This window comes from Littorina saxatilis, linkage group LG6 (genome assembly GCF_037325665.1).
Source record: "Littorina saxatilis isolate snail1 linkage group LG6, US_GU_Lsax_2.0, whole genome shotgun sequence".
NCBI classification, from domain to species: domain Eukaryota; kingdom Metazoa; phylum Mollusca; class Gastropoda; order Littorinimorpha; family Littorinidae; genus Littorina; species Littorina saxatilis.
In genome coordinates, this window is record NC_090250.1 from 23,063,530 (window position 1) to 23,086,029 (window position 22,500).

At 47.2% G+C, this 22,500-nt stretch overlaps 2 protein-coding genes across 3 annotated transcripts in view; one reads left to right on the forward strand and one right to left on the reverse strand.

Annotated features, from left to right (window-relative positions):
• Window positions 1-6,070: 6,070 nt before the first annotated feature.
• LOC138968781 (eukaryotic translation initiation factor 5B-like) overlaps window positions 6,071-22,500 on the reverse strand; it is a gene marked incomplete at its 3' end in the record, with an annotated part of 80,854 nt that continues 64,424 nt past the window's right edge. For both annotated transcript variants that reach the window (XM_070341422.1, XM_070341423.1), the window contains 1 exon segment: window positions 6,071-6,232. In XM_070341422.1, coding sequence (XP_070197523.1) covers window positions 6,071-6,232 — 162 coding nt within the window.
• On the forward strand, window positions 14,536-15,383 carry LOC138969617 (putative nuclease HARBI1). Its single transcript, XM_070342477.1, has one exon. It carries the CDS (start codon window positions 14,536-14,538, stop codon window positions 15,310-15,312), a length of 777 nt encoding a protein of 258 aa, XP_070198578.1. The 3' UTR covers window positions 15,313-15,383.

Here is a 22,500-nt window from a genome sequence, read left to right on the forward strand (position 1 = left end):
CACACACAGTTCATTTGCCATCTTCAAATCAATCAGTCAATCAATACGATTGGGTGCCGAGGCTGTCAAGTCAGTAGGGGGTTGTGACTGCCTTGAGCAGCAACAACTGCCCGGCACCTTCTGGGCATGGACTGGATCAGATGCCGGATATCTTGCTGTGGATGGTGTCCCACTTCTCCTGAAGTGCCTGCAATAGATCGGCGGTGATTTGCCGGCGCTTCTTCTCGCCTGCGCACACGTCTGTCCAATTCATCCCAGAGGTGTTCTATCGGGTTCATGTCTGGCGACATGGATGGACAGGGAAGCACTTGGACATGGTGGTCGGTGAGGAACTGGGTGGTGAGTCGTGCTGTGTGCGGGCGAGCGTTGTCCTGCTGGAATATGGCATCCTGGTCAGCCAGAAGAGGAAGGGCGTGTGGGCGCAGAATTTCCTCCATGTATCGCTGGGCAGTTATGCGCCTTGGACGTGCACCAGGGTGCTCCTTCCAGCGGTATTGATCGCCCCCCACACCATGACGCCCCACCACCATGAACGGGTGCCTCATCCACACAGGTTGGGCGCGTAACGTTCGTTTACTCTCCAGTAGGACCCTCCTCCGACCATCATGTCGCTGGAGCAGGAAGTAGGACTCGTCGCTGAACCACACGTGTCTCCAGTGATTCCGGACGGTCCAGCGAAGGTGCTGGTTACCCCACTGCACTCGGTTCTGGCGATGGCGGCGGGTGAGGACAGCTCCTCTGTGAGGTCTGCGAGCTCTCAAACCAGCTTCATGCAGGCGGTTCCGCACGGTCTGGTCCGATAATCGGTGTGGCCCGGGGAGAGCCTGGACAGAAGATGAGGCCGACAGGAAACGATTCCGGAGGTGGCGGAGCCGTATGAAGCGGTCGTGAGCAGCAGTTGTCGCCCTTGGTCTTCCCGCTCGTGGCAAGTCAGCAACGGAGCCAGTGGCTTGAAACCTGACCCACAGTCTACTGATGGTGCTCTGGGACACGTGGAAGTGCCTGGCGATTGCACTTTGACTTTGGCCTGCTTGTAAACGACCAATGCAATTTGGCGGTCTTCTCTGCTCAATCGGGCCATCTTTCGTCGCTGAATTGTCGTCTGATTTCTTTGTGGCGAACAATCCGCTTTTATGGGTTTTGGAAGACATGGTGAGAGCTCAATATTCCCCGAGTTTCACGAGATTACACTGAAGCATGACGAGTGGTCATGCCAAATGAGCAATTTGACATTGTAGCCACTGATACCGCATGCGTCACGTGCAGAGCTCACTTGTGGCAATGGACGAAAGGTCGACGACCAGATAAACATTTTCTGCAGTTTGGTGGATATCCTTGTAGCCATATAACTAAATTAACCAAATATTACAAGCTATGCGTTTCTTTTTGTGAACAGTATAGATGAGAAACGAAAAGAAGTGTGGCCGTCACCAACTCCCTTGCAGACCAAACTATATGGCAGTCGACAGGAGTTGGAGAAAACGACAACATTTATCACCAGTGCTGGACTGATCGTGTAACCTCTGCGAACGCCAAGAAGAGAAGAAGAAGAAGAAGAAGAAGTCCCCCACGCCAGCTGTGTGTGTCGCTGTCTGATATATCTGTTTGTCATCATTTTCACGAGTTTTCATTCACAAGCACCTGGCAAATAAATCTCATGTTCCCCAGGCAATAAATCCCCGGTTACCATAGTTGCAGGAAGCAGGTTATACATGGATAATCTAAATCAAACCCAATAGAAACGCTCGGGGATTCTTCGGCTCTTTTCATTGATGTTTCCCCAGACCTAAACAGACGACACGACACTGCTTTGCAAAGTTCCAAAAAAGAACTGGCAAACTGGCAAAAGTAAACAACAAACAAAACGACTTCATGAAAGGTCATACATTCATCAAAAACAAATGAAACCTAGCGATATGTTTTGTCTTCTTACAGAGTCATGGAGTGCGTGTATCTGTGTTTCGATACACAGACGTTCGGAGAAACACGAACGTCAAGTTCAAGTAAAACGACCCCTGACACACACATTTTGACCCGTGCACAAGACGTTGTATCGATAAACGAAGCACAATAAGAAACAATAATAAAAGCAAAGAAAATAGCAACAAGATATGCAAACATCTAACAAAGCCGAGCAAGCAGAATGACAGGTCTAATGAAAAACAAAGAGGTACTGAGTCGGAAACAAGATCGCGATTCTTTCCTTCGCTGCACGACGCAAATCTTCTGTGACCTTTGACCAAACGTAGCTTCCACATTCGATCACTCAGCTTAATATTTACAACAGAAAGCCGAGGGGTGGAATACCGAGATGAACCTACAGAACTGTGCAACCTGAAACCTGACATATTCATCCCAACATTTAATGAACTCAAAAACACAGAAAGTTGCTTTCACACGCCAGCTCATTCTGATAATCCTCGCTCCACGGCTATCGTTGATTGCCAGTGGTTACCAAACCGGGACTCGTGTGGTTTTCAGCACGGAACCCGTGTTTCAAAGCATGGCTCCCTGGGTTGATTGTGCACTTATTTTCTCACTACCAAAATGATGACAAAAACGATGTTTGGTGGTTTAATGACAGACCAGCTTTTTTGTCGGTCCTCAGGGGGCATATCGACTTGGTCAATAAATATGAAACAAAAGTCGATATGCCCCCCTCGGACCGACAAAAAAGCTGGTCTGTCAACAACCCATCAAACATCTTATAATAATGTTACCTTTTGCAGAGAGTACTGTTACCTTTCTCCATCAACCCCATGTGTGCTCTCCTTTCTCGGTTTTATCGAACGCCCCGTATAATTATGTCAGCGTCGTTTACATCTGTTGCCATCTCCCCCTTCACTCCCACTCTACTTAACTATACAAATAATTATGCAACAGTGCACTACTAGCTTGTTTCCTGTTTTGCTACAGTAGGGCATCGCATATTGCTGCCCTGGACAGCCAATCATGTTCATACATGAATTACTGATAGGGAGATAATGTGGCTACGCGGCTGCAAAACGTGCAAACACAGTTTTTGGCTATAAAGTGACACAACAGATGTTTCTCTTATTTCGAAGGACCCCCCCTCCACCCTCCTCACCCGCATCATAAAGAATTGTCATTGTCATCATAAAAGAGAAGGTCATCAACACACACATTTCCCATAATGGACAATGAACACTCCACGTCACATGTATGCTTTATCTTATTCTTACAGCAACCCTCCTAAATCATGTTCATGTTCACATGCGTGGAGAGTAGAGCTTGTTGTAAAGTACATGTATGTATGTTAAAAAGTGCAAACAGCGCATTACACTCCGTGTGGTTTTGCGGGAAGGGATAGCGGAGAACTCGTTCATTTCGCCCCATTAGCCCGGCGTGACACAGATAACGACTTGATAAAGCCAGCGGCTTGAGAGCAGCTCCGTGCCGATGGCCTTACAAAAGGGGTCAAACCTGTCAGTTACAACCCCTCAACCGCCCTCCCCCCCCCCCCCCCCCCCCCCCCCCCCCCTCTCTCTCTCGCCGGACTATCAGCTAATCGTCACACAAACACCTCAGCGCAATTTGTTCGCTCTCACCCGTCGTCCGGGCCCGCCGAAACCTCCGAAATGACAGGAAGCGGGTGACACGGAGCTCCCAAACCTCATTTCCTCTTCCGGTGACAGCAGGGGTCAATTGAACCGACGACCTCCCGGGACTTTGGCACAAAAACAACAAAAACTACCATCGACCTTAGCTAGGCCAGGCCCCCTCTTTCAAATGCACACCGCTTAAAAAGTCACCGGTTTTTTTTCTCTAACCTAACGGTCCTAGTTTGGCCTATCAGTCATCACGGTTGAACTAGGTGTGTAACTTTTTCCTAACCTCCTTCATAGAGCTGAAAAAGTTTGCTTTGTTTAAAGTTTATTTTTAAGCAAACCGCCTAAATGTGGCCTAATAGCTACCATTGTCAAACTCTAAGTGTAATGTCTTGGCTCGGGTGCACAAGTTTCAGTTATCACGAAGTAGATGGGAAGGGGGGGGGGGGGGGGGGGGGAGGGGGTGGGGAGCGTTCATTTCACCTCTCGGTGTAAATTTCCCCTTTATCGCTATTTTTCAGGTGTTAATCACCCTTGGAGTGCAGAGGTGACATCGTAAGCCGCTTGACACTTGACTAACGGTCATTCAAACCCACCGCTTCCCGGCAACTAAGGCCTGCTTCAGACAGACATGCGACTGTTAAGGCGTCCACCCTGAGTACAGACAACTCTTTCAAATTTTTCAGTCTTTTGATTTTGTTTAAACTCAATAAAGGGTTAATGAGTTGTGCCGTAACGTGGCAAAATCACCAAAATCTGACATAATCTTTTGTACATCTTTGGGTATTACCCCAGCTACCCCCTGGGAGTTCGGCGATGAGTGAGAAATGGTACAGTATGATGTACATTGACCCCCCCCCCCCCCCCCCCCCCCCGCCAAGGTAGCAACTGAGACGACGAATGCCAGTCTTTTGGCCATTTGTTCTTGAAATAGTTGTAAGTCACCGTGTTGTGTTAATAGATTGTTCTGTTTCTCAAACACGGTCGGTCGTGTAAACGTAGCGAATGTTCCCTGTATCTCCATGCAGACTACAATTTTTTATTTTTTGTTTTGTGTGCAGACAAATCTGATAATTTCGTATCATTGAAACTTTGAGTGTGGAGCTGAAAATGGTTTATCACACCACGAGATTAGCCCGGCTTACATAGGTGTTTAGTGGTCATAAACCAGACGCTTACCACTGCTGAAATCTGCACCGTGGGGGTTGACAAACCGAGATAGTGATACAAAAGTGTGGGGTTTTTTTTAAAAAGAGAGAGAGAGAGAGAGAGAGAGAGAGAGAGAGAGAGAGAGAGAGAGAGAGAGAGAGAGAGAGAGAGAGAGAGAGAGAGAGAGAGAGAGTACAAGAATAAAGAAAATGCGGCAAATGAACATCTCTACACAAACTACCATAAACCTGCGGAACACAGATATTACTCGAACATTAGCATTTTTGCACCTCCCGTCTCTATTCCCCCACACCGCTGTATCCCCCCCCCCTAACGCACGCACACAAACACAAACACACAACCATGACCTCCTTTCTCCTCATTTTCGTGAAAAGACAATATCGACAGCTTTGAAGTGTCGTCCACACAATATTTGATGTTTGTCCATAAGTGTGTTGTTTTCATATTAATAAATTCATGTAAATGTCATGAATAATTATGTAAACAGACGAAAAACAAAACCCGCACACATTCCAAGTAGGGGACCAAACTTCCGGGCATGATCGACCACTCTCTTTCTCTCAACTTCCTTTCTTCAGGCAATCCATTTTGACCTTGAAGATATAAATTTAACCTCCTCTGGTGAACGATAAATTGTGCACTTGAAAAAAACCCACAATTTTGTGCCTCTCACCTGGGTTAAACAATTAAAAAAAAAAGTTACTTGCATGCACATGTACAGTTTACAATTACATGCACTTTTTTTTGGAGAGAGATTTGGATTACCTGTTTATGACTGGGTGGCCGAGTGGTAACGCACTTCCGCTCGGAAGCGAGAGGTTGCGTGTTCAGGCCTGGGTCAGGCCGCAATTTTCTCCCCCCTTTCCTAACCTAGGTGGTGGGTTCAAGTGCTAGTCTTTCGGATGAGACGAAAAACCGAGGTCCCTTCGTGTGCACTACATTGGGGTGTGCACGTTAAAGATCCCACGATTGACAAAAGGGTCTTTCCTGGCAAAATTGTATAGGCACAGATAAAAATGTCCATCAAATACCCGTGGGACTTGGAATAAAGTAAAAAAAATTCCATCTCACACGGCATTAAGTCTCAGGAAACATGAATACACGCATGCAGGAAAAAAAAAAAATATGGGTAGCGCCGTATGTATGGCAGCTCGCTTTCCCCGGGGAGAAAGCAGCCCGAATTTCCATGAGGGTAACCTCACTGGACTGTAAATCTTATCCAATCCAATCCAATCCAATTGCACTCTACCAAGGCCACTCCATCACACCTCCCCCCACCCATCCTCTTCCCCCTCCCTCTCTCCCCCCACCCCCCACACTGTGTTTCTCACCTTGCTGACAAGGACGTCGTCGGCTTCAAAGTGTCTGCCGAACATCTTGGGCGCCTCTCCGGGGTAGGCCTGGATCTTGATGCACACCTCCTGGCCCTGCTTGGCGATCTCCACCGGCTTGTGGTTGTACTCCACACTCACCACGCGACCAATGTCCACAAACTGAAAACAAACACAAGAGAAGAGAGACGTGAGTGTTGGCTGAAACACAAATTGAAACAAGAAATTCCTCCGAGGTAGGAAAAACACCCCCGTCCTTACCATTGTCACTGCCACCAACTGAGAAGGTTATTTCCCTTTGACCATTAATATGTCCCTCTATAAGTCCTTGTAGAATCTTAATCCACCAATAACTCCCTAACCGTGTGTTTGACTGGTCCCAATTTTTGTAAGGACCGTCTCAGGAATGTATAGAACCTGTTCACCAAGTTTGGTGACGATCGGTCCGTTCATTCTTGAGATCTATATGCGAACACAAACACACAAACAAACAAACAAACACATAGACCGAATCCTATACACACCCCTATACCGGGGGTGTAAATACAAGCAACTGTCAAGGCCTGAACAGGTAGTAATCTTTTGCCTGAGAACAGGGCACAACAGACTGCAACAACACCTGCACATAAAAATTGCGAGCCGTGCCCTCCCACATGTGTCCCTGTTTTGAGAGGCAGAACAAGATGCTGCCCACATCCTACAGGGCTGCAGGAATCTCCAGCCCCTGAGGAGAGAGATTTGGACCAGGCCGACGACCCTCCACGAGAAGCTGCATGGACCCGTGGAGGCTCTACATAAGACCACCAGCTTCATATCCAGAACTGGACTCCGAGTGTAAAGGCGTTCGACAAGAAGAAGAAGACATACTGAAAACACACAGAAGAGAGACAGTAGAAAAAGCGCAGGATGCAGTGTGGACAACGTGATTTATATCGGCTTGTTTTAGGAGGAAATTGAGGTATATATATGTCGATGGGAAATAGTAGAGGTTGTGGTGGGGTGTATCGTTTCGATTTTGGGACTGAGGATGAGCTGCGAATTTATTCTGTTTCGAGATGGGGATCGGTCGCCATCATTGGGGATGGTGGTTGCGAAAGGGGAAAAAGGAAATGGTGGAAAAAGGAAATGGGGGAAAAAGGAAATGGGGGAATGGGAGGGGGAAGTTGAACGGATATGCTGGGGTCGGCCTTGGACTATTGTTAATTCTTGACAACTAGCTGTCAATTGCGTCTAACTTAGTAGACGCATACAGGTAGTATCCTGCTTTTTGTTCTTTAGAAATCTGAAATCTAGACCGCTTACCAAGTTCCATGACAGACAATTGACTGAGGAGACAACTTCAGCAAAAGGTATTATAAGCCCATGCTGTACATTACATTAACACAATAGCCCGCAGAAACCAGAAGAAAGAAAGAGGGGAGAGATAATGCGTTTAGCCACAATCAAAATGTAACATCATACACATATGGCAGACACTGGATTCAACAAACATTAAACTCGACACCGAGATTCAATTGGCAGACCGACGTCGCTCGGCCGACAGGCTGTCTGAGGCATATCCGGCAGTCAAACAAAACATGACAAGACAAGACAAGACAAGAAGAGCACTAAACCGCTAAAACCATACCCCCTTAAAAAAAAGAAAAAAAGAAAAAAAAGAAAGAGGGTCGGAAGTGGGGTGGGATGGGATGGGATGGGGTGGGGAGCGGTGGGATAGGGTGGGTGTCGTGTATCCATAACCAGTGATACGGGACTTGAGAACCACGACCCGGAATCAGATTACAGTGTTACCCTGCGATGTGAGGCTTCTCCGAGGAGAGGACACCTTCTAATAGAGGACACCTTCCAATAGAGGACACCTGCTCTTGGTTTCCCTTTGTCAATCATTTTCACACACAAAAGTACCAGTCCTAACAAGGCACCTGCAATACAGGGACACCTTTGGCTGGTCTTAAGGGTGTCCTTTCACCGCAGGTACCACTGTACGTGCACGCCACAAAAACGACGTCCCTAGATACAAGGAGGACAGCCGCCGTCACACGATACCCGACACAAAAACAAACAGCTCTGTCTCAAGTGCCATCAACACGGCTGTTCCACCCCACGTGCCCCCTGCCTCGTCACCTGCCGCCGCTCTAATGCCTTGACAGGACAGACTTGCTCAGTGGCGTAGGAAACGGGGGTTCCGCCGATCGGGGTGGGATGGGGTCACCTTCATGAAAATAGTGTCATATCTTCACTGAATTGTGTGTGTGTGTGTGTGTGTGTGTGTGTGTGTGTGTGTGTGTGTGTGTGTGTGTGTGTGTGTGTGTGTGCGTGCGTGCGTGCGGGGGAATTGAGAGGTTCACATAACCAGCCCATACTAACAAAACCACTTTCTGGCTTTACCATGAACAGTTGTGTCACCTCCGCGAAATCGACTCCGCCGAAATAATTTTGGGCTTTATAGTTGTGGACCTCATTGTTCAAAGGCAAGGATGCCACACCGAGAAAAACCCTGGCCTACCTATCGACCTATACCTTACATATCTGTTTTCCTGTCATTCTACTATTTCCATCGTCCCCGCCGTGAGAGCAAGTGTGAAATGTGGGGCCTCAAGTCTTGGGTTGCAATGGGGGTGCCACGGCATCCTGAACCACAGGCGGAAGGTATCGTCCACTGGACTACTACTATCACAGAAGTCTTTCTGTGATAGTAGTAGTCCAGTGGACGATACCTTCCGCCTGTGCCTGAACTCAGGTCAAAATGAGTTCGGCTCATTCTCTCCCTGACCGGACGCTACAGTCCTACGCGAATCTATCAAAACAAAAATACAGAGTTATCTCCCATATGGTTTTCGCGAGCATGATCTAAATTTGAGATCAGTGTTCGCGAGACGAAAATGATTTAGCAGATTGGTCGACTTCGACAGTGATCTTCGTTCTGTTTTTCACAGTTATGATAAAGACATCGTTCTAAGGTCAAAACAAGTCGAAATTTTAAGACTGCTGCCGGAAGGAGACCGTAATTATATGGTTTCATCACTGTCAACTGGTTACAGAAAAAATCGTCTGCTCCAGTGAGCGCCGAAACCAAACGGTTGATTATCACGTGACACTTTTGCCATATTTAGAGTTGTTATACAGCCGCGAAAAATAGCTCGCTTGAAACTGTCTTACATATCAATTCCTTTGTAATTTAAAAATTACAAAACACCATGAAAAATCATTATCGACGATCGCGAATCTGCTTATATAAATAATACATTACAAAAAGCTCTAAATATGTTAAAAAAAAATCGGTTTCCTTGCCAGACAAGGAAACTCAAGGCATCCTGTCAGGGAGAGAATGAGCCGAACTCATTTTGACCTGAGTTCAGGATGGGTGCCACGGTACAAAGCCACTGTCGTTTATTTACCTAGAAGGTATTAAGTGATTAACCTCGCCTTAAACTTTCTATTAGCGAGCATTTATAAATGTGTCTGGGCTTTAAAGAGATATACCGCAAAGCGCCCTCTGAGATCTCTCGTCATTACTCCGCCCCCCCCCACACACACACACACACACATAAACGAACGCAAGACAAATGTTTTACCTAATTCTTTTCCACAAATTCTGCAGCTTCCCTTTATGTTCACAAGCAAACTGAAATTAATTCTGCTGACTTAACACACATTTTGCATTGTACCTGTTGTTTTTGAACTAGTGAGACAAAGGGAAAACGGACGCCACGTGTCTCATATCCGTGCACATTCGGGAGGAAGAAGAGAAGGAGGAAGAGGAGGGGGATACACCCCCTCCCTTCTCTGTTGCAGTGTTTTTAATGTTTCTCAACGACAAAACCGCTGTTACAAACACTGTAACACACACGCGCTCACACACACACACACACACCACACCACACCACACAGATAACTACAATGAAAATAATTCAAACAAAAAAAAAAGGGGTGGGGGTGTAAGAAACAGTAAAAGGAGAACGACTGAGAGAGAGAAAACCAAGACGAGTGCCTCGGGGACTGTGTCGGCAGATCAATATCTAACAAGAAGAGCAAACGCTCGATCGAGTCACTTTCGCAGTTCTGAATATTATATGAGGCATCAGATGGACAGGAAGAAATTGCTATTCACAACACAATACAGATGTAAATAATTTGATGTAAAGAATAATCCTATAAATCCGATGAATAGTTTCAGAGATATGATATTTCAATTTTTTTCCTTCAAGACATACCTGTGACCTTGAAAAAGGTCAAAGGTCACCAAAGCAGACGTCAAAGTGTAGAGGTCACTGGGAGTCACGTTCACATAAAATTTGAGCCCGGTCACTTTTATAGTTTCCGAGAAAAGCCCAACGTTAAGTTGTGTGTTGCCGAACAGAAAAGGCTAGTTATCTCCCTTGTTTTTCTGATAACGTTCGTAAAAGGCTACAGATGTAAATACTTTGATGTAAAGAATAATCCTACAAAGTTTCAATCACATCCGATGAACTTTGTCAAAGATATAAAATGTCTAATTTTTCCTTTGACGCTGACCTGTGACCTTGAAAAAGGTCAAAGGTCAACGAAACCATCGTTAAAGTGTAGAGGTCATTGGAGGTCACGACTAAACAAAATATGAGCCGGATCGCTTTGATAGTTTCCGAGAAAAGTCCAACGTTAAGGTGGTGTCTACGGACGGCCGGCCGGACGGCCGGCCGGACAGACTAACACTGACCGATTACATAGAGTCACTTTTTCTCAAGTGACTCAAAAACTGCTTTTAAACTCTTACTGCACTCAGCCAGACATGCCACACTTTTCCACGACAAGATCGAGAGTACACCGAGGTTGTATGCACACTTGAAGGTCAAAAGAACAGGAACCAAAAGAAGAAGAATATAATTAGCCATACAGCACAAACGCCAGTGGTCACACCATCTTAGTAGTCTCTGGTAGTCTCGACTGATATTGTATGACCTCCGCACTGACGGCTTTCTTTGGACGTGACCTTGGCGAATGGAATCTACTGGAATGGAAAAAGTGACCTACGCTCATACCAAATCTACCCAACCTTACATGTGAAATGTCAAAAGAAGTCAACCGATCTCAGTCAGTAAGGAGACTTGGATTTCTGCTACTAACCAACACGTATAAAGAGAATTCCGACCAATGGTAGACTCTGTTCATTTCGCATGGCTACTGCACTGGCAGCTGCGCTTGGGTATTCCTGGCGCATCAACTCTACTGGATCAGGCAGGATCGTCTGTAACGCACATGTACATGCACCCAACCTAACACGCAAAGTGTAAAACAAGTCAACCAAGGAACTTAGTCGATAAATATCGACAGGGGGCCGACAAATGGTTTAAATGGGAAATGTGTGTATATGGGTGTGGGTTTGAAACAAACAAACAAACCAACCCATGTGAACCCCGGGCCGCAGGCCTTCGATGTAGTGATTGAAAAAAAAGGATGTTCTCAAATGGTTCAATTCTCATTTGGTCTGATTCTCAAATGGTACCGGTATACTCCCCCCCCCCCCTGGCCGCAGGCCTAGGAGTAAAATTTTTATAGACACTGACCTTCTTCCCAGGGGTCATTGACCCAGTTTTAGCTATGAGAGGTGGTTCGCCCAGAGGCTGTAGAGTATACTGGGGCGGTCTCTTTGATGTCTTGAGAGGAAACTTGGCCAGGGTAGTACATGCACCAGAACTGGTGGACACCAAGGACAAACATGAAATCGAAGCAGTTTGCTTTCAGAGAGAACGGTCGTCAGCAACTCAAACTTCTCTGTTTTCTTTTTTTTTTTAAATCTGACTTTCTTTGTGGCCCCCTGACTCCGCCCCCTCCCTCTGTAAGGACCCTCCTCCACAAGGACCGATTTTTGTCAACATTTTAAAGGTCGCTAGAGAGGGGTTCCACTGTATGACCTAACCGCTACTGGCAGACGGCCTCAATCTTCACGCGCAAAGACGAGATTAATAGGTGCTCGGTTTTGGTATTTTGAATTACATTACATTAAACCTTTGTTGGGTTTCATGGTCATGGCAACAGCCATAATAATATTACATGATGTATAATATCATATTTCAGCATATGTGAATTACATGTCATCATACTAAACTGTCATACATTTTTATTCCTACATTATTCTGATTGATCACAACCAAACCTACTATCATTGGACACATCCAAATGCAAGCGCCTGTTCTTGACAATTTCTCTCTGATCTAAATATAAAATCAGTGCAATTTCCTGGGTCGGCTTTGCCACAGACACTCACGGTTTGGCCTGTAGGTAAAATGTACAATGTATTTTCTGATTTGTGCACAAAAGCTTTTTTTCTTTTTTCTTTTTTTTAACATAACAATGTTTAATGTCACTGTATGTTTAAAAGACCATGGTCATATTTGTAAAAAAAATGTTAAATTAGAAAATAAATAACATTTTGGTTCATGATTTTTCCTACACCTGTGCTAAAAATAAGAAATAAAAATGTCGGGTATATAAGTCACTCAAATACAGCTAGGTATGAATGGCTCGGTTTGAGTTTGTTGCAGTTGACCCTGCACAATGCGACATATCATGTTTTTGTTGAACAATTTTGACGTCACCCCTCCCATAGGGTGACGTATTTCACAACTTCCTGTGTTACACAAACTCTGTGATGACCAATTTTGACGTCACCCCTCCCATAGGGTGACGGATTTCACAACTTTCTACAGATGAACAATTTTGACGTCACCCCTCCCATAGGGTGACGGATGTCACAACTTCCTGTGTACACAAACTGATGACGTATTTCACAACAAAATGGCGCTGCCCATGGTCAACCTCGAAACTATCCGTATAGAATGGGGGCGTCCTCGCCCCCATAATGATCTCACTCAGCATATCTGACAACGGAAGAACGAACACCTGGGTTGTACGAACAGCCAAACAACCAACAAGAACAACGAAGAGAATTCCGACCATCCGTAAGATATTCGCTGGGCATATACCGCGTGGCGCGCGTTCTATTCACAAACGATCCCCGACAATTAAAAAACGCAACCGGGTGACAAGTTTTACACCCGGGGCTATCGACAGCGAATTTATCGTGCCGTTAAACCGCCAGCCCCGGAAACCAACACGGGCCCTAAAACGCCGTAACTGTAGCCTCGGATGTTTGGCTCCTGCACGTATATAGATAGATAATAGATATTTTATAGATAGATAGATAGATAGATAGATAATTTATTGCCAAGTGTACACTACATGAATGAACATAAAAAATACACGAGGAAAGCAGCTTGCTGTGTGATAAAAACAAAAATAAATAGCATTCATACATCACGTAGGCCCGCTTCAGACAATACAACGTGGAGGGCAAACTTGTCTCCAAGTGCCGCCCAAACAGTTGCCAAGGCGAAGAGTTCAAGGAACACATAAACTTTTCAAAGACTGTAATGCTGAAAGGTGAAGGAAGAGTTATGTAAAAAGCGAACGTGTCGGGTCCATGTGTCTTGTATAGATCTAGAAGACATCATCCTGGCGTCTGCTGGCCTGTTTTGGATGGAGTAACTTCTTAGTGGAAAAGTTGTGATTACTTGGCTTGGTAGACTTTTCAAAGGCTGTAATGCGAAAAGTAAAGGAGAGTTTTTGTTTAAAGCGAGCAGCCTGGGTCAAAGTGCTTTCCATGGATCATGAACTGCAGTATTGGTCACTCAATAATAGAAAAGGTCCGATAATCTGGCTTGTTGAACTTTCCAAAGGCAGTTAAGCAAAAAGGCAAAGAAGATTCGAACGGCGAGGGTCGAAGTGCTTTCTATAGATCAAGAAAACAGCATTCAGGCATCTACAGTTTTGCCCGAACTGCAATATTGCAGTATTGGTTAATACGGTATCTAAAGGTGTGATAATCCGACTTCATTAAGGGTACGCAACTTTTGGCCCTGTCACACCTTGACGTATGAGCCAGCGTATGCCGACGTATGAAAAATCTGGCGAATACGTCGAATACGTAATGGGTAAGTTTTGTATACGTTAAGAACACGCTGAAGTACGCTGGTATACGTCGTCGTACGGCGAGGTCCTCGACACATTTTGAACATGCACAACATTTCCGGACGTATGCCAGCGTATGGCTCATACGTCCCGCATACGCGGGCCGTACGTAATAGGTAAGTTATGCGATCGTTGACACACGTTCACACACGTTACTAATACGTCGACGTACGTCGAGATAATTGTAAACGTACCCAAAACGTATCTCTAACCTATGAGTAACGTGCTTTGAACGTATGTCGAACGTATCTCCAACGCATATTGACGTATGTAGACGTTTTGAACGTGTTCCGGACGACCACAGAACGTACTGAACGTGTTTCTAACTTACAGTTGCCGTACAAAAGCGTATTGGCAGCGTTTATGGGGCATTGGTATATAAAGATGGGGTTCGCAGGTGGAAACCGCCAGTACTCCTCAAGACTCCCTGGTGAGCAGATGTCCATGTAATCCGAGAGATGGAAGATCCGGCAAGGCTGAGACGAGAATACCAACTAGCTGTCCTCCAACATCAGCATGACCTCATCGATTTGACACTGTACCAGGTGCGTGCCGGTAGACGAAGGAGAACAAGAGGTGAACGGGGGAGAAGGAACTGGGTGAGACCATGGATCGGGAGGCGACGGCAGTTTGGCATGTATGACCAGCTAATGGTGGAACTCCGTAACGAGGACCATGCATCCTTCACCAACTTTCTGCGAATATCTCCAGCGATGTTCGACGAGCTGCTGGCCAGAGTGGGTCCAAGGATAACCAAGCAGTACACCTTCTACAGGGATCCGCTTGAGCCTGGCATGAAGTTGGCCCTAACTTTACGCCACCTTGCCTCTGGAAACAAGTATGCCTCGATGAAGTTCGGATGGAGGGTCCCTCACACCGGCCAGTCCCTTGTGGTCAGAGATGTCTGTCAAGCCATTATTGACGAATATGTGGATGAGGTGCTGGTCTGCCCAAGTACTCCGGAGAGTTGGCGCGCCGTAGCTGATAAGTTCTTCCAAAGATGGAACTTTCCCAATACATGTGGGGCACTTGATGTGAAGCACGTGGCCTGCCGCTGTCCCCCAAAGAGTGGGAGTCTATACTTCAACTACAAAGGATTCTACTCCATTGTTCTGATGCTGATGGCGCTTGTAGATGCCGACTACAAATTCATTTGGGCAGATATTAGTGGTACTGGATCAGCATCAGATGCGCAGATATACAATTCCTGTGAGCTGAAGGAATGCGTACCCTAGGTTTTCCTGACCCTGAGCCTCTTCCCAACGACAACGAGGATGTGCCCTACTTCTTCATCGGTGACGATGCCTTCACCCTTTTTTTTTATTCTTTTTTTTTTTATAGGCTACGACATGTGATCGTCGGCGATACGCTGCATACGTTATGCATACGTTATGCATACGTTAGACTATCGTTGGACATAAGTTGTGAACGCCGGCAACACGTTAAACATTCGTTGGTATACGTTAACTATAAGTTATCGAAATCTTCTATATACGTTACTATCACGATGTGTGTACGTCAAACTCGTTATGAATACGCTATGTATACGCCCAACTCGTTATAAATACGCAATGTATACGCCCAAAATTGAAAAAAAACATGGATAGTTCAGCGTACGCCAGCGTTTTAGGGAAAGTTTGATACGTCGGCATACGCTGGCTAATACGTTAAGGTGTGACAGGGCCATTAGGAGTAAGAAATAATATGCTTTTGGTCATCTATAAACAGCGGTTCTGTTACAACACAGAGAATGCAAAACTTCCTGGCCTCAAAAACACAAAACAAAAAAACAACAGTGCTCAAACTCTGGTCAGCCCTTTTGGCATAATGCGACGAGAATAAGTCGTAGCTCAAATGTTCCATTCTATACTACCAACTACGCCTCTGAGAATCGGAGTTTTAGCACGTTATATTCGTCGGTAAAAAGTTGATCAAACTCACACACAACCAGCAATCACCTGACTCCCCGTAGCAAAGTTCAGTCGTCAAATACACTCACGCGCACTCGACTTTCTTTGTCTCAAGTTACCCTTGGCAAAACGGGACGTGTCACCTGAATCTAAAATTGATATGACAAGAGTGCAAGCTAATATGTCGCCGTCACACAAACACAAACAGCACGAGTCTCTTGCCTCCCTCCTACACCCCCCCCCCCCTACCTCATTCTCCAACACTGCACCCCCCCCCCCCCCTCCAGTGATGATCATAGTCAAATAACTCAGCACCTCTCTCCACTTTCCTCCCCCCCCCTGTATCGGCAGGTAAATCAATTTGCACGTGCCTGCGACCTTGCGTCCACCTGACCAAACACAAAATCTCTGTGTTTTCCTCCAATAAAACTGCAGCCAGTCTTGTTTGAGCAAACAAGAGCCCGGGCGTTTTCAACCAATAAAACCCACAGTGGGCTCTCCCGCAGCGAACTGCTGCCCCCCCCCCCTCCTCCACACTTGGCACTGTTTCGCCGATTACAACGAACCCCCGAGATCACTAAGGACATTTGTGAATGGGAAGAGAAGCGGAGATGAGGAGGGCGAGGGGGTGCTGAAAAATAGGAGGAGAGAGAATAGTACAAATGACAGATTCTTGCTCTCCCTCTCCCATCCCTCCCTCTTTCTCAGACACAGACAGACAGACAGACAGACAGACAGACACACATGCAGGCAGTGACGGTGCTTATTCAACACCCAAAGGACGCAACATCGGTGGACAGAGTGAAAAATCAATTCGGGCAAAGGAACTGAAAAATCATCATGTCAGACTGTTAGGTTTTTCATACACCTCCTCTGCTAATGATTCAGGAAAGGCTTCGATGTTCTTGGCGGGAAAGGAAAAGAACTGCGAAGTCTGTGCCAAATCAGCGTTAACATCGGCGTTATGTACCCAACTACAGTCGTTATGATGACTATACATGTACGACCTTGGACCACAAAGGTCATTCAGCACTTCGAAGTCATTATTTGGTATTCAAGTTTTCCCGTGTTTTCGCTCTAAGAAAATACATAATTCATTATATTCACAGTACGCATGTACTTCTCATTCAATTAGTAGATGGTATTGATCCGAAACTTGACTCCAAGCAAGACTTCAGTCGAGGGACCCGGGTGGGGTGGGCGGTGGAGGGCGCAGAGAGAGAGAGAGAGAGAGAGAGAGAGAGAGAGAGAGAGAGAGAGAGAGAGAGAGAGAGAGAGAGAGAGAGAGAGAGAGAGAGAGAGAGAGAGAGAGAGAGAGAGAGAGAGAGAGAGAGAGAGAGAGAGAGAGAGAGAGAGAGAGAGAGAGAGAGAGAGAGAGAGAGAGAGAGAGAGATGAGTCAGCTTTCTTTCTTTCTTTATTTGGTGTTTAACGTCGTTTTCAACCACGAAGGTTATATCGCGACGGGGAAAGGGGGGAGATGGGATAGAGCCACTTGTCAATTGTTTCTTGTTCACAAAAGCACTAATCAAAAATTTGCTCCAGGGGGTTGCAACGTAGTACAATATAATTTATTACCTTACTGGGAGAATGCAAGTTTCCAGTACAAAGGACTTAACATTTCTTACATACTGCTTGACTAAAATCTTTACAAAAATTGACTATATTCTATACAAGAAACACCTAACAAGGGTAAAAGGAGAAACAGAATCCGTTAGTCGCCTCTTACGACATGCTGGGGAGCATCGGGAAAATTCTTCCCCCTAACCCGCGGGGGGGGGGGGGGGTGGGGGGTGGGGTGGGTGAGTCAGCAAACAGACCTAGTCCATCAATGCAGCAGAAAGTACGTCGCCGACATAATCAGCAAAGAAAGAACACTGGTGGCAGAGAGACGATTTCCGATGACACCTAGATCTGTGGCATTACATGTACTAAACATCGGTCTGTAGCCGGAGCAAACATCCTGGAATTTCTGTCAGTTTGACCGAAGTGATAAAGGCTGGATTTTCTACTTCAGCATTGGGCCAATCAGAGGCCTTGTTATCTTTGACACGGTGCGAACAATCCCAATAGCCCGGATTACAGCCTGCCTGTGGAGGTAGTGGTTATCACAATAGTACCGATAGCAAACCTGTTTACCCCAAAAACTTCACAAGTGTAATGGTCAAGCCAAACATAGTAATCTGATGACTAAATCGAAAATTTTATTGTAAATTTTCATTTAATAAATATACCTACCCGAATCACATGTAGCATTGACACAATCGGAGATGCTAGGTTCTGAAAAGGCTAACCGTCTAAGGGAAGCAACCCCAACCACAAAAAGTGTAAACGTAGCCATGGTAATGACCATACACCCGGGGAGTTACCTCCCATCGTGCATGCCATGTCACTACTGCTACTGAACACGTGGTTCATATCATTCGACCTAAAGAATAAATTCTCCAAATCAAAAGCGGGGTTGGCGGGAGGGAATATACTATGTGATTCGGGTAGGTATATTTATTAAATGAAAATTTACAATAAAATTTTCGATTAAATTACATATTCCTACTCCGAATCACATGTAGCAGATTACAACAACAAGGCGGTGGGAAAGAAAAATCTAACTCACTCAAAAAACCTTGCCAAAAACCTGGACCGCTGCCAAAGAATCAGGGCGGTCCCAGTGGGAAAGAAAATCTAACCCACTCAAAAGCCCTTGCCAGGGCTGGCCCACTGCCAACAGGCAGTGAGGGAACCAAGGAAAGTCCTGATTGACAGCCGAGAAGTATCTCAGGCAAAGCGAAAGAGACAACCTCAGAGATCCAGAAAGCTGTGCTCAGCACTTCTTCCAATCTCCTAGCCGTAAAAAACAGCACAGGAATAGACCCAAGCCTTGGATTAATAACCCTGGCGAGCCAAGGGAAAGACAAGCTTCCCCCCCCCCCCTTTTATTGGAAGGAAATGCTAATGTCCTGAGAAGATCCGTGCGTAAGGTTGTCCCCTCAACTGAGAAGGACGAACCCCCGCGGTGACCTTAAGACAACCATGCCAAAGTCTGCAAACCTTGGGATGTAGTAAAGCCCAAAAGGCTTGTGAGAAAGAAGTCAGCTCAAAATAAGAGTGACCAATCCCCACGAAAGAGCGAGAGAGAGACATCCAAGCACTACGTACCAGAGTCCACCTCGAAGAGAAAACTCACAAATAGAAGGTCGCCAGTCATCCCCTACCAGTCCCTGCGAACGCAGGGAGAGAGGTAGCACCCGACAGCAGCCACTTACGACTGTGCGTAAGCTACCGGAAGTGAGGACCCACGGTGGTCAAAAACCGATGTGACTGGCAACCATAAACAAAATGGCTAAAAGCCAGAATGTTCCCAAAACAGTCTGCTTGAAGGTAATCGAGAGTGAATCAAAAACCGAAAGCAGAAAACCAAGACTGGTAAACGTAAACCGTGAAGCCAGCCAGCCATAAGACTCCCGAAACCAGAGTTCTCAGGGAAAAAACAGGCAGTTAACTTCCTAGCCAAATCAAGAGCCTACCTGAGTTTGGCCAGAAACCCAGAGCGCGTCTGTCCCTGTCTGAAGACAGAGTCCAACGCGGAGAAAAACGGACAACCGCCCTAGACAAAGTTGCCTTTTGTAGCCGGGCGACTGTAAGGAAACCCGACCCAACGGACGTCATCCGGACTCGCCTCATACTAAGATGAGGAAGAAGAGAGGAAAGGCCCAAGACTGAAGTCACAGGAACCGAACCTTGACTAAACCTCTGCCCGAAGGAGAAGAGTAGCCAAAACCTGAGAGAGAGGAGGAAAGCCACAAAGAACTACTCCTCAAACATCCATTGTCCAAGACAATGCCCCCTCAGGAAAACCTGAATGTTACTTCCGAGGCCAACTCAAGTGAACCTTAAGTTTGGACGAAACACCAGAACGCGTCTGATCACTAGAGAAAGACAGAGTCCGACTCGATGAAAGACAACAAGGACCAAAGTCCGAACGTTTGTGGCCAAACAGGGGTAACCTGAAGCCAGAGAACCCCACAAGCCACAAGAAACGGGAAGGCAACAACCACCATCGCCGCAACGTGGAATGGCTGTTGCCCGGCCAAGGCTGCCTATTGGCTGCCAGCTTAGCTTAACCAGAGGAATGAGCATGCTTCTGCTAAGCATGTTTCTGAGTATGCTAGCCCTACCTTCCTTCAACCTTTGTAAAGCAGTCAGAGACCTGGTGATCTCTACTCGACTGAATCTCTACTGCAGGCAAAGTTTAAGCGACTCTCTTTGACTGTTCAGGGAACTGAGAACGCGAAAGAAACGAGTCCCTCCGACACCCGCCGTACGAGCGTAGAGAAGGAAGGGCAGCCTCATCTGCTCCATGCTCACCCTAGCAAGGGCTGGCCAACAGAGTAGAGAAAGGAGGCAAGTTCCAAAGGCTGAATAAGCAAGAAGGAACAAAAGGTGAAGCCCGTGTAGCCGAAGCCAGCCAAGGCTGAGCATGTTCCGGAACTGAACCATAGTAGAAACAGCGGCAGAACCAAAACACTAGAGATACCACCTTCGGGAGGAGATGGCCTAGCCAAAACCTGCAAACCGTGGTACCTACAAAAGGTGACTAAGGAACCGGAAGTAGAAAAAACATCCTATCTTCACGGAACGGAAGTCCGACATCGACAACAAAGTCAACCAACAAGGAAGCCACCAATGTCGATGCACCCAAGGGAAATCCTGAGCCGAAGCTTGAGCTGCGACGGAAATCCAGAACGTGTTCGATTGCTGACTAAAGACTGAGAACCAGAATAGCTCAGCTACGAACGCAAACCGAAGTCACAGTTGCTGGTGGTAAACTGATGAATGAGATGACCGGAAACCGGAAAACCATCCAACCGGAAAAAGACCTGACTTATCCCCCTACTGACGGTCGTGAATAGGGGAAACGTCCAGGGCCACCCGAACTGACTAGGCAGTAAACGCAACACCCAACAGGTAAAGTGAAGACTGCCCCGGCTGAGGCTAAAAGCCTAAATGCCCGTAGGCCAGCCGCTGTTCCTCACCCACCGACCTCCGAAGGAGTGTCAGGAAGAGGAGAAGTGTATCCGAACAGAGCCGGAAATGCAGCAGACAAAACCGCAAAAAACGGAAGCGAAAGATGCATAGAGTAGACTGAGGCCGGAAGCCCGAACGCCCGTAGGCCAGTCCTCTGTCAACTCCAGTCAAAACCGCAACGTGTACTTGAAATGGAGGACTTATGCTTCCAGTAAAACCGGAAACACCACGCCGACAACGGCTGCCGCACTGGTGAAACACAAATGCCCACGACGGAACAAGAGTGAGACAGACCAGAAGAGGACTGGGGCCGGAACCCGAACGCCCGTAGGCCAGTCCTCGATCAACCCCAGACAAGCCACTACGTGCGCTTGTGATGGAGAACCTATGCTTCCAGACAGGAAGTGTAGGAGGCCGAAGCCCCGCCCGGGAAAACCTTCGACGTGACCTCTGCCGCAGCTTAGAGGACAGCGTTAAGCCTTTTTCCCAATAACCAGCACGTGTGGAATCGCTGACGACAGACTGAATGTCCGACACAACCGGCGAAAAAACCGAAGTCCACGTACTGGTGGAAGGCCGGTGAAACGGCATAACCGGAAAACCGGAAATCCGTCCCCCCCGACGTCGTCCTAACTCATGCCTCGACCAGGCTAAGAGAGAGAAGACGGCAAGTCTGCAGCCGCAGGCACCGGAACGGCAGTCGACGCGACAACCGAAGGTTGAAACGCTGACTACATCGGCCAGAGCTGAGACACCACCTGCCCGAAGGGCTGGCGTTGCTCCTCAGCTACCGACATCCGGGAGGAAGTGGAAGCGAAAGGAGCAGTAAATCCGGGTGGAGCCGGAAAGCACCAGACGAGACCGCGAAAAGCGGAAGCGCCGAATGCGAGGACGGAGGCCGGAAGCCCGAATGCCCTAAAAGGCAACGTCCGGTCAACCCCGGAAACGACCACAGCGGGTGCGTACGTCAGAGGACCTATGCTTCCAGCGAGTGCCGGAAGCGCAGCGCCAGAAACGGCTACCGCCATTGCTCCGCCACACAATGGTCTTCGAGGAAGCCAGGGTGTGACTGAACAGAGGACGAATGCCCGGGGGGCAACGTCCGGTCAACCCCGGAAACGACCACAGCGGGTGCGTACGTCAGAGGACCTATGCTTCCAGCGAGTGCCGGAAGCGCAGCGCCGGAAACGGCTACCGCCACTGCTCCGCCACACAATGGTCTTCGAGGAAACCAGGGTGCGACTGAACAGAGGACGAATGCCCGGGGGGCAACGTCCGGTCAACCCCGGAAACGACCACAGCGGGTGCGCACATCGGGGGACCTGGTCAACCCCGGAAACGACCACAGCGGGTGCGTACATCGGGGGACCTATGCTTCCGGCGAGTGCCGGAAGCGCAGCAGTCGGAAACGGCTAGACAACTCCGGAAACGACCCCAGCGGGTGCGTACGTCGGAGAAGTAGCCGGAACCAACTGCCGCCATTGCTCAGC

Coding starts and splice junctions, on each gene's coding strand:
- LOC138969617 (XM_070342477.1), top strand. CDS start 14,536: ATGGAAGATCCGGCAAGGCTGAGACGAGAATACCAACTAGCTGTCCTC.